The sequence below is a fragment of the Physeter macrocephalus genome, chromosome 18, assembly GCF_002837175.3.
Source record: "Physeter macrocephalus isolate SW-GA chromosome 18, ASM283717v5, whole genome shotgun sequence".
Lineage (NCBI taxonomy): Eukaryota > Metazoa > Chordata > Mammalia > Artiodactyla > Physeteridae > Physeter > Physeter macrocephalus.
The window spans coordinates 51958978-51971710 of NC_041231.1; the positions used below are offsets into that span (position 1 = coordinate 51958978).

At 45.6% G+C, this 12733-nt stretch overlaps 1 protein-coding gene across 6 annotated transcripts in view; it reads right to left on the reverse strand.

Annotated features, from left to right (window-relative positions):
* The window catches only part of ITGA9 (integrin subunit alpha 9), a 363861-nt gene that overhangs the window by 75055 nt on the left and 276073 nt on the right, over positions 1–12733 (reverse strand). For all 6 annotated transcript variants that reach the window (XM_024132323.3, XM_028478504.1, XM_055080233.1 and 3 more), the window contains exons 19-20: positions 4004–4090; positions 752–831 (exon numbers count right to left, since the gene is read on the reverse strand). In XM_024132323.3, coding sequence (XP_023988091.1) covers positions 752–831; positions 4004–4090 — 167 coding nt within the window. The remainder of the gene's footprint in view (positions 1–751; positions 832–4003; positions 4091–12733) is intronic.

Below are 12733 nucleotides of genomic sequence, written 5' to 3' on the forward strand. Positions count from 1 at the left end.
AAAATTCAAATAAAAACGTTGCCTTGGGTATCCAACCTATATAGTCAAAGCTTGTATCTCCCTATTCACCCACCTAAGTACCTCTCCTTCCAGCCCAGCTATCGGCCAAGGGCTACCCACATGGTACTTCAAGGCACGTGTGGATTCTGGCTTGTGGAGGCAGCTCATGACCCCAAAGTCTCTCTCAAGCACCCTTGGCTATACTGGAGAGAGAGAGGCAGGAGCACAGTCCTGAGGGAAGACATTGTTAATGCACTGTCCCCTTCCCTATCTGTCCACTCAGCTCCTAGGACAAGCCCTCTCTTGAGGACCATCTCTTGGGGGCCTCCACCGACAGGCTTGGCCGGGCCCTCAGGCTGCAGGTGCCCTGTCCCCACATCAAGGGATGCTGGGGTACATCCATGAGAAGCCACTGACCACAGAGGACACTTGTGAACTAACCAACCACATAAGCTTGGGCTGGAATCCTGACCTCTCCAGGCCTGTCTCTCCTCAGCTGTAAAATCATTTACCTCTGACTGGATGAACCCCTAGCCCTTCTCAGCTCTGTCTGAGCTGGTGTCTGCACAAGCGGAACTAGACAAGCACCATCCTTGAGAGACCCGATTCTATGCAGCGGTTTGGGGCTTTATCACTGAGCAGTTCCTTCCTCCTCGGCGTTTTGGGCATCATCATCAAAGCATGACCAGGGCATGACCTTTCTTGGTCCCATAAATCTTTCATCTTTGGAAAAAATTTAAATCCCCCTTACCTCTGAGCAGTAACGATGAAGCAAAGAACTTCCTCTTCCCCAGACAGGTGGCTTGTATCAAAGATCACGCTGAATTCATACTATGGGAAAAGAAAGTGACATTTGGCATCAGCCAGCATTCCAAACTTAAACACTACAATCTTCTGCAGTTTATGACCTCTGGATGCTCATTTGCACGGCAAGCTTTATTCTGTGTGCATTTCTCTCTGATGGTCAGGCCAGAGATACAACTTTAGCAATAAAACCCAGAGCCCACTCTGGCGAGAGGCACGCTGTCCTTTTCAGCAACTGAGGTTTTCGTTAGGAAGTGATACGCTTGAACCCTTCAACCAGGACTTCCTAAATTTCACTCACACACCATCATCCCAGTTTTTGCCACATCTGCTTATCGTATCACCTGTGATATGTACTTTGTGTTTTTATTGCCTCACTCTTGCTGTTTAAAGACTATTTTAAAGAGAAGAATTTATATCACTATCACAGATGGGAAACCAGGATCACTTGCCATAAAGAGGAGGTCATCATAAAAATAAACATAATGGAAACAAAGGGGTGTTGAATTCTGTTGCCTGCTGAAGGCTCTGGGCCTCAGGTCTGCTCTATTTTGATAAAAGGGAGATTAATGACTGATAGGGAGGTGTTAGAGATATTGTAGAGCTACCTGAGAATTTCTCCCGCAAAAAGTTAGGATTGAAAGAGTGTTGAAAAGGTAATAAATTTCTCACTGTTAGAGTCAACGTGGTTTAGTGCTATGTCCATGTATCACCTAAAATCATCTCACAAGCCACCCAAAATCATCTCAGGTACTCCCAGTGGTGGGCACCCTGTGATTCGGGGAACACTGCTCCAAGCAAATGGTTTTCACCATATACACACCGGGCAAGTGTGGGAATCAGGAAGGACCCCTCGGGTAGGGCTTATAGAGCCAGGCTCTACCACAAACTACGTGATCTTGGCCAAGATACTTGATCTCTTTGCATTTCAATAAAAAAGAAGAGGGTGGACAAAATGATCCTTAAATTCCATCAAGTTCTGAGAGTCTATGACTTGTTTAATATCTAAATATTTGTTCCTTTATGACGTCATTTCGTTCCTTTATGACGAATTCTAGGCAATGGTCTAATTTGCAACACTGGATTCTACTGAACTGAATGCTACCTGAAAGTAATGAACGTTGGATCATGACATGGGACCATCAACTAGAGTGGACACTGGACATCCCTTTCTAGACAGAAATTTCTGTTGCAGTGAGACCTGTCAGCTTACAGTGAGGGTGGGGCATGGAGACAGGACAGGAAACAGAGCTGGAGGACCCAAAGGAAGGGAAAGTCAAGGGTCTCATTGCAGTAAAGAGTCTGAACTGGCAGGAGATCTGAATTAAACCCTCTAAAGATCAAAGTGAGGTAAGAAGCAAAAGATTCGGGCACAAAGCCAAAATGAGAGCCAGAGGCCTGGGAGAACAGAAGGTCAGGGACCGGGCAGGCTGGTCATGAGAGAGAGAAACATACGGCCAGCAAAGTAAGCAGATAGTGTGGTCATGAGGCTTAGCAGGTGGTCTGGAGCCTGATGACCCACAGGGTCTGAGGGCAGGGGAGGACAAGCCGGGCTGTGGATAGAGGGAGCCCCATCCCTGCTGGGTCGCTTCTGGGGCTTTCTCCAGGGACTCACCCCCAGAGCCCTGCCTCCAGGATGAGCCTTGCTACAGGCCTTCACTTCTGTATGTGGAGGAAGGCAGTGACAATACCAAGCTGGAAAAAAAATCCAACATCCAACATCCATACTTCTGTTGGCTCTGTGACTATTTTGAGAGAGATGAATTTTAACAAAATTTAAGGCCCCAGAAGTCAAGATTACTTTATTTTCTTTGTATTCATTTATTCACTTTCTCTTTATGGGAAGTGATCCTGGATCCATCTGCAATGATAAGTTTTCCTTTTAAAATATCTTTAAAACTAGCTAGACAGCACCTTAGGTTTGAGGGAGGGAGGCTGGATTTTACAACAAAGTGGCTACTTTTAAAGTGTTTCAATTAAGTCTATTTCCTGTTGCTCAAAAGATTTCAATAAAATTTGTGTGTGTGTATGTGCATGTGTGTGTGTGTATGTGCATGCCATATTTTACTACAGGCAATGATGCCCAGCATTCAGGGTCCTCCTCCTGCATCCTCACCCTACCTGGAATCTCACAGGACTTGGCCCATATTCTGCCAGCTTTTCTGAGGGCAGCCACCACTTGGGGCGTCCCTTCTCCTGGGATGAATGTGGACAGAATGAGGATCCGAGCCAGAAAAAAGGCTGAGGAATCACAGATATAAGAGCCACCACAGTTTGGAGCAGGTACATTCAACGAGGCTGAGGGATTCAAGTGATTTGCTAAGAAATGAGCAAATCTTCCTTACTAGAACATTCTCACAACTGATTTGCAAAACAGCTACTATGTACTGAGATCAAAAAGCCTTAAAGATTAAAATGATCCAATTCTATGACATAGGCAGGATAAAAGGATTAAACTTTTTTTTTTTTTCAGGAAGGGAAAAATGGTAGACAAAGGAATATAAAATTTCCTTCAAATCATAGCAGGGAAAACAGCTTCCATTTAAAAAGGCAGAACTGGTCTTTTAGAGTCTAGTTTTACCTCCAAAAATCACATCTTCTACGTCTTTGCATCTCTTTATAATGATGGCACATACTAGAATGTTCCATGAATCTCCGAATATGCTAAACCATATTATTGTTTGAGCTTAGAAAATTTGGCTCCTTATAAATACCAAAGTGACTGTACTTTCTTGTACTTTTCCGAAAAAATGAAGTGCAATACAATTATTTATATTTTAAGAGGTCTCTTCAAAAAATTGTGAGTTCCCAGGAGGCGACAGCCAGGACTGTAGATCACTAGCCCAGACCACACCTTCTCCTATGTGGTCCCAGGGACTCAAAGTGGCATGGGATGTCCCAGAAAATAAAATGTTAAGAGGCCAACCAGATGGTGCTTGACAAAGTACAAAGGCCGTGGTGTGTGTCTCACATGTGCGGTATGTCACATGGATCAAGGGGAAGGACCACATGTTCACGGCCCCCCGGAACAGACTTGGAGATGGCCATGGACAGGGCTGGCTGTGCCCAGGCAGGGCTTTGCTGGCCACCCCGCTGCAGTGGGGTGTGGACGAAACCTCGGGGAGGCAGTTGCAGAATGAGTGGCTGGTGGGAAGGGCCGGGGGCGCTGCCAAGGAAGTGCCCCGTCCCTGCCCCTTACCTTCGACTTTGACCTCATGAAAGGGAATCCCACACTGCATTTGAGGAAGTCCGATTCCAGCAGTTCACAGGAAATGCCCATTTCCTCCTGAAAGACAAAAAGTACCAAGAGATGGGCTGGCTGCACCAGGACAGGTGTGTGGAGGAGCCCCAGGGAGGCAAATCCAGGCTTCAGCAGACATGGTCCTGCTTTAGGGAAGTGTTCAGACAACAGCCACTGTTGGCTGTGCTGGAATGAGATGCCTCTGACAGGCCAAGTCCCCATCCTCCTCTGACTGCCCACTCGCCGCCCCGCCACCCTTGCCAGAGGTTCTCTGGGAAGACAGTGCAGAGGACAAAACCACTCTTCATTCTTTTTTTTTTTTTTAATCATGTTTGTTATTGTATATCAGAGTTTCCCTAACTGTTTTCCATAAAACATTAGTTCTGTGGGTATTACATTTTAAAAAAGAGTTTTGGGGTCAAAAAGTTTGGAAGATGTAGGGATAAAAAGAGTTAAAATGTGATTTTTTTAAAAAGCAATTATTTTTTTTTTTGAATTTTGTTTTTTTTTATACAGCAGGTTCTTATTAGTAAGAACACTCTTCATTCTTAATCAACCCTTTGGCTCTGAACCCCGGTGCTCTCCTGGTGAAACGGGACAGCCCACACGTGAGCTGGATGCTTCCTTAGGTTTGCATTAAAGGGATCCAAGTCGCCTTTCTGACTCACACCCTAATCTTGCCTTTGAAAACCTTACTAGTTGAGGAAAAATAAACGCTAAGAAAATCGCACCAAGGAAAACACAGAGATTCTTTCTAAAGCATGAAGCAATGAGGGCTGAGCTGCACCCTCAGCAAGACTTCCCAGGGTGGGGGTGGGTGTAAGGGCAAGGAGAGGGCTCCCAGCATAGCTGGCCTGGGCTGGACTCTACAGACAGGCGAGCTGGATGCTTCCTTAGGTTTGCATTAAAAGGCATCCAAGTCGCCTTTCTGACTCACACCCTAATCTTGCCTTTCAAAACCTTACTAGTTGAGGAAAAATAAACGCTAAGAAAATCGCACCAAGGAAAACACAGAGATTCTTTCTAAAGCATGAAGCAATGAGGGCTGAGCTGCACCCTCAGCAAGACTTCCCAGGGTGGGGGTGGGTGTAAGGGCAAGGAGAGGGCTCCCAGCATAGCTGGCCTGGGCTGGACTCTACAGACAGGCACGAGAAAACCAGGAAAGGGGCCGCGGGGAGCTGCCATCTTTCCACCTGCACACATGGTTTACAACCAAAGTCAAAGGAAAGCAGGAGGCTCTTCATAACCCACAGGGCCTCTCCGAGTCACTGAGGCCATAACCCACAGGCCTCTCCAAGTCACTGAGGCCAAATCAAGACTTCCGAGGGGAGGCAGAATGTTTGCAGATTTGGGAAAAGGAGAAGGCACAGAACAGAACTAGCACTGGCTAAATGTCTAGAAGTTGGGGTGCTGGAGTTCAATGAGGTCATGTGACTTCCTCAAGGTTATTCTTGACTGACTCTAAAACCTATCTCCTTCCCCTACCAAGGCCCTGATCTTCTCGAGGGCCTTGGCAACCCTGCAACACACAATGGCATCCAAAAGGTACCAACCTGTGTGGATTCTGGCTCTGAAATGTCACCCATGCTCCCTCCTCCAATTTCTAAGACCTGCACCTCAGCCCAGACCCACACTTCCAGGTAGATGGGTGAAATAAAATAAGTTTAAGTTGTGTGTCTAATCAGAAAAAAAAATGTGAGCACTTACCACAACATACCTACTTAGTTACATGTTATACACATATACTATTTATTACACTAATATATTATGAACATTATCAAACACAAAAAGTAGAAATGACAAAAAACAAATAACTCATCTGTGGGATTAGAAGTCAAGATAATAATTGGCGGGTGGCAAGTGGAAGGGAGTTCTCGGGGTGCTGGGGATGTTCTCAGGTGTGATCATAGTGAAAATTCACTGAGCTGGGCACCTAATGATTTGTGTACTTTTGTCTGTTTTCTAAACATCAATAAGACTTTATTTAGAAAATAGCAACAAAGCAACAGCAACACAACCAGAAATACAAGGAAATAAAACATAGGAGATGTATAAATATAAAAGAAAACTGTAGCTTATCTTTCAGCATCCAATCTAGATATCCAATGGGGATAACTGATCTCGGTGACTGTTAAGTTTTCTAACGGTTCTCCATGACCTTAGTCAGCATCCCTCATGTGGGCTTGGGACCTCCTGCATTAAAATTGGTTTGGGAGTGCCTTAAAAAATACAGATTCCCAGGCCACGCCCCAGTGGTCTGAGTAGACCCTGAGTACACTCTGAGATTGTGGGGCCTGAGATAAGCATTTTCAATACATGGTAGGTGATACAGTAAGTGTTCCACTGTGCAATGCTTTGGGAGCCACTGCTATGAGTTTGCCTTTTTTTGGTCCATTCTACAGGTTGCTTGAGGAATCTTCTTAAAATACCTCTCTTCATTATGAACATAATAAAGCTCAAAATCTTAACACTGGCACCCATTTGGCCCCTACCTCTCTGAGCACATACGTCACTATTCTACAAATATCCTTTTCTTGGTCTCATTTCCACACTTTCCACACTTTTGCCTAGTTGTTCCCACTGTCAGGAACACCTTTCCTCAGCCCTTCCTCCAAGGTTTCCTTCACCCATCTTGCCCCAAACACTTGTGGGTGGTAGGTAAGTTTGCATATCTAATATGGGCATGGCACAGGATTTGGAACGGACCCTGAGCATCCACTGAGTGGCTGAGTCATCACATTACCTCCCACGATCAGCACTGAGGACACAGGTCTGAATGACATTAGTCCCTGCCCTTGAAGAGCTCACAGCTTAGAAGGGGGACATCTTCTAGCAGAGAAACAGACATTTACAGGGCAGCGTGAGGGGCTGCTCTTGGAATCTCGAGAACATGTAGCGGCAATCTCAATAAGGAAAACCAGTGAATAATTTCTCAAATGCTGTCTCACGAACTGCATGGCCCAAAGATTGGTCCTAATGATTCACTGTTGGTGGCCTCTTGTCACCATCCTCTTCCTTATAATTCCTCACCCAGGAAGCAATGTCCACAATTGGCCCAAGTACAACCTACTCTAAATCCTAGCTAACTGGCCTGTGGGCATTAGAGGCAGCGAGCTCAAGTCTAGGTGACCTTAACTCCCTGGGACAGTCTTGGTTTACGTCTGTCATCCTGGTGTAATTGCTCTCAAGAGCATCCCAGGATATACATAAATTATATTACTCAACCCAGTTCCAAAGCTCAATATCTCACTGGAAATCCCTTTCAAACCAGGAGAGAGGTTTTCAATTTAAGTCAAAGGTCTATCCGTTCTCAAAGATGTATCACCCTGAAGACTTCTTCAGGTTTTACATGGATGTGAAGGACTCACTGAGGCTTTAAAAATTTACTCTGGAACTTGAGGGGACCTCTGTTTAGTCAGCTTTGATCTAGGACTGCTTTTGATTGTCTGAGAACTGCTGAACTACCTTATTTCTGTTAATTCCAAAATGCGAGGAAATAACATTTAAACCAGCATTTATTGCATTATTCCACATCTCTCTTCCACCCTACTCAGTCTAATAGAAATGACAGAATTCCGGTTGGATCTTGGGGTGGGGGACAAGCAAAGAGAGTGAAAACCAAAGACTTCTGTAGGAATGAGAGCGCTCAGTGTACGGTCACGACTCACGCGCTCCTGGACGCTGCGACAGGAAGGAATGTCACGGATCACCCTTCTGCACCTGTCAGCACCAGAACAGCCCTCCCATGGCTATGTAAGTCCCCTTGACTGAAAGGCTTTAATTCCGTTTTCCACTCTTCACTGCAGCTATAAGGCAAAGAGGCCCCCAGAGCATGGTCTTCAGCAAACACTGTGACTGCTGGTGTGGACGGAACAAGTGCTGCACCCAGAACCCCTTTAGTAGATGACTTCCAGTCCCTGGCTGAATGGGAGCTGCTTTGCCTGGGAGGTTATAACACCCTTCCTCTGCAGCCTATGATTGACATGGGTGCAAAAGGCTGCCCCTTTGCTTCAAGGTGAGACCAGCTGTGCTGTGCAACTCATGTTCCAGAGCCCCCATGGGATTAGGCTAAGAGCACATCCCTGTTTGCCTCTGTCCTCTGCCCCATTCTGTTCCCTTCACTCCTTTTCTCCCAAGAGTATTTCTGCAGTAAATCATTTGCCCAGGAATCCCCATCTCAGGATCTTCTCTGGTGAACCTGACCTCAGACAATACTCTTTATAGATGAGGCTGCTGGCACTGAGAGCTTCTGGAAAGTACTGGGCATTTGTTCCCAGGTGAGGAGAGGGAACGGAAGGGGAACCCTCACATGCTAACGAATGTTGTTCAAATCCATACTAACCAAAGGAAAAACTTTCTAACTACTGGTTATAAAGTCAGCATAGATGCCCCCATCAGGGAGCACTTAATCTCAAAGCAGTATCAGCACCCCCTTTGCTCTGGTTTTAGATCCTGCCTGGGGCATAACCTTAAAAAACAGGGTCGCTATGGAGCTAGGTACCACCCCCGCCCACCTCCACCCCGACTCCCCATAGTCAGGCAGGCATCCTGTAGTCAAAGAAGTCTCAGGGAACCTTTAAAAGATGAATGTTGGGGTGATGTGGCTAAACTAGCTGTGCCCTGGCTTTAGACGGCATTAGGAATAGTGATCTAGTGGGGGGAGGGTGCTTTTTACCTCCACCAGGCACATGGTACCCCACCAGGAGGTACATGGGAGAGATTCTAGGGACAAGGCTTCTCCTTGGCTCTGATTCCTTTTGTGCCTCAATCATTGCTTACATTGACTATAGCTTGGAGAACTTACCTTCAGCACTGTTCCAAGACTTATGAGTACCAGCTCTCAGCTGATGGGGAATGTGGACCAGTGAATAGACTGTCTACCCTTTGTCCCTGATTGACAGACAGTGTAGAATCTGATCATCCAACTCAGATGCAGTGCAAATCTACTAAAACCTATTGCAAAGGTGCAGGCTTTCATGAAATCAATGAAAGTGATGCTCAGAAACTGCTCAAACCACTCAAAGTCTCTGCTTAAGTCTGGATCTGGCAGAGTTAGATCAGTTAACTGTTGAAGAAGTCAAAATTATCCTTGGATGTTAACACTTTAAGATGCTTAAGATAAGGCTTTAAATTTAAAAGATCAAGAGAAGCGTTTGGGAAAAATGTACCATCATAAAAATGACCCTTCTGTGATTGTCCTCAAAAAAAAAAAAAAGGCAAAATATGAAGCAAAGAATGTTACCTTATAATAGGAATATTCACATCCAAAAGCTGCCTACCCAGCACTCAGTTACTTCTTTCATTTCAGAAATTAATGCACTGCTATTTTAAAGATGCTAATAAAGCAAATAAACTTTTGCCTTGGGTTTAAGTAGCCTTGACCATTATAATTACAATATTACAAGAGCTGTTAAGTGTAGAATAACATAAACTTATTTTCATAATCTTTAGTTTCATTTTTCAAGTAAAGTCCCAATCAAAACTTAAAGAAAAAATTTTAATATGAAATTCTGGACCCTATTTTAAGAAGATTCACAAAACTGGCCTTTTTCTCAGTCCCACTTTTCCTTGGCTAGCAGACATATCCAATTCCATAAAATCCTATCAAGGTTTCTCCCCAGAGATTGAGTGATTCAGTTTAATTTTCTAAATTTTTTTTTTTTACTAAGACACATTACTCTCAGGATCAGAAAAACATCAATTAACATTTTTTTAGAACACAAGAAGAAAGCCTACTTGGTTTCTGCACGTTCGTCTCTATATTCTCAGTACTGGGCACTCAGTAGCTCCTGAGTTTGCACTTAGTACTTCAACAAGCCTTGGCTCCTCGGGGATTCAGATGAAGGGATTTCAAGAGGCAGCTTATTTGCTGGTCTGCCTGGCATGGGAGATGCTTGCCTTGGCAAAGGCCCGCTCTTTTCCAGACATACCTCGGCTGTCCTGGCCCTGGGAGCTTGGCCAGCGGAGCCAAGCTCCAGCCCTGCTTGTAATATGCAGTGTGGCTGGCAGGAAGAAATCAGATCATGAAGTTAGTGAGCCTCCCTGGCCTTCAGACTCCTTCTTCGCAATCACACAGCATTCGATTTTATTCTGGAGCCACATTTTCTCTGACCACCAACATAGTGCCCTGTGGGAGCAGCAAATCCGCAAATCTGGTCAGGGCTTAAGGCTGGGCTCCAGGGAGAGTGTGAAGTTTACCTTCCCGTTTGCTACCTCCTCCTGTGTTTGTCAAACTGAGATGACCCGTCAAGTTCTATGTCTGACTGAAGTTTGGTATTCATCTAAGACCCCCTTCCTTTCTTCCAGCCACGTGAGGTGTGACCCCTGTGAGCTGATAAGCTCTGTGTTAACTCAGTTAATAGAGAGTTCAGGTAAATTTTGAAAGCACTTGATTCCAAATTCTCTAATTAACTGAGGAGTCAAAGGTGAGCAGGGCTTCTCAATAACCTGGTCCAGTGAGTTAATAGAAAGAGTTTATTCCCCAGAAATACTTTATTGGCCCCACTCAAGAATGAGTCAGCCTGAGCCTCACCAGAAAAAACAGTGCTATTCCTAGAGGGGAATCCTTTGGGACAGGGCCCATGGAATTCCTCAGCATGAAGAAAAGCACACGGGCTTGCAGCATAGAAAGTGCACAAGCTTTGGCATCGGTGTCCCAATTGATTTGCTCGGATATGTAACAGCTATGGGGTAATGAGACAAACAGCCTGGCCTTTCTACAAGCCTCCATTTTCTCACCTGAAAAATGAAGCCATAACACCTGCCTTACAGGACTGGGGCTGGCCTACCAGTGTCGATGGTTGTAAAGACGGAGTCCACAGATGGCCCCTACTCAGTAATAGTTTGTTACATGCCAGGTAGCTCCTCTTTTTATGCCCATTTTACAAGGAGGAAACTGGAACACAGAGAAGTTATAGCACTTGCCCAGGATTTCCCAGCTGCCAATGTAAGAATGGACCAGAGGGGGCCTGAGGCAGGGAACCCCAAACAAGGCACAGACAAGGTCCCCTCTTCCCCACCCCCCGAAGAACCCACAGAAACTGAGCCTGAGCAGGTGGGCAGCATAAACCCAATGAATGAAGCGCACAGCCTTTAAGGAACCTGGAGCACACGGGATGCCAGGACAGATGCCAATCGTGGCTGATGGCCTGGCAAGGCTGGGGCAGCGGTTTACCTGACGGATAGGGGCTGGCAACCAGCAGTCTGAGGGAATAGAGGTGATTACCGGCACACGTGGGGGTTCCAAGGCAAGTGCTACAAAGCAAGTGCCTTTTTAAACTTCTGTTTAAACCCCCATTTGGAAGTGAAGGCCCAGACTATTCTGGGTTTGTTCTTTCCAAGCTTAAAAAAGTAAAGCAAGCAGGAGCTAGAGTCAAAACAAATGTTTGAGACAGATGAACCACATAACTGTTAAAGCCAAAATCCCCTCCGAAGCTAAGGAGTGCTGAATTTGGAACGTGCACTTTGAACAACTCTGTACCCATCACAGGCAGTGGAAAGTCAGCTGTCCCAGGAGGAGCAATTTTCTTATCAAAGTGGAGACAAGGGAGGCTCCTCCCAAACAGTCCTCTTGGCGCTAAGGATGCTTTAAAATGAGTAAAAATAATATTGCATTTTAAAAAACCAACACAAATCAGAAATGACTTGAATAAGCTTATTCCTGTAACATGCCCCACTCCTATGCATTACATCAACCCCTAATCTTTGTATTTGCCCAAGATGAAGACAAATCAAAACACTTCCCCAAATGCTGATGACTGCCCCCTTCGGGATGGCAGGAAAACAAACTTAAGAATCTAAACAAACAAATAAATAAAAATAAACCCACCATGCCAGCCCCCACCCACCCCAGCGGGTGAGCAGACAAGCCTCTCAGGCTGGAGCTGTCCATCCTTTTTTATTTCTGGTATGGAGCGATGGAGATCTCCTCTAGCACCCAGTGCTAAGGCGACATTTCCAATTTGAATATTCCATTGGTCAGGCTGCTGCAGGCGGCCCAGCTTTAGCAAGACCAGCTGGGTGGCTGACAGAGTCTTGGTGCTCCAGCTGGGTGTCAGGCCCGTGCCTCTGAGGTGGCAGAGGCGAGCTCAGGACATAGGTCCACCAGAGACCTCCTGACCCCACATAATATCAAATGGTGAAAGCTCTCTCAGAGATGTCCATCTCAACGCTAAGACCCAGCTCCACTCAATGACCAGCAAGCTACAGTGCTGGACATCCTATGCCAAACAACTAGCAAGACAAGAACACAACACCACTCATTAGCAGAGAGGCTGCCGAAAATCATAATAAGTTCACAGACACCCCAAAAAACACCACCGGACGTGCTCCTGCCCACCAGAAAGACAAGATCCAGCCTCATCCACCAGAACACAGGCACCAGTCCCCTCCACCAGGAAGCCTACACAACCCACTGAACCAACCTTACCTACTGGGGGCAGACGCCAAAAACAGTGGGAATTACGAACCTGCAGACTGCAGAAAGGAGACCCCAAACACAGTAAGTTAAGCAAAATGAGAAGACAGAGAAATACACAGCAGATGAAGGAGCAAGGTAAAAACCCACCAGACCACATAAATGAAGGGGAAATAGGCAGTCTACCTGAACAAGAATTCAGAGTAATGATAGTAAAGATGATCCAAAATCTTGGAAATAGAATGGAGAAAATACAAGAAACATTTAACAAG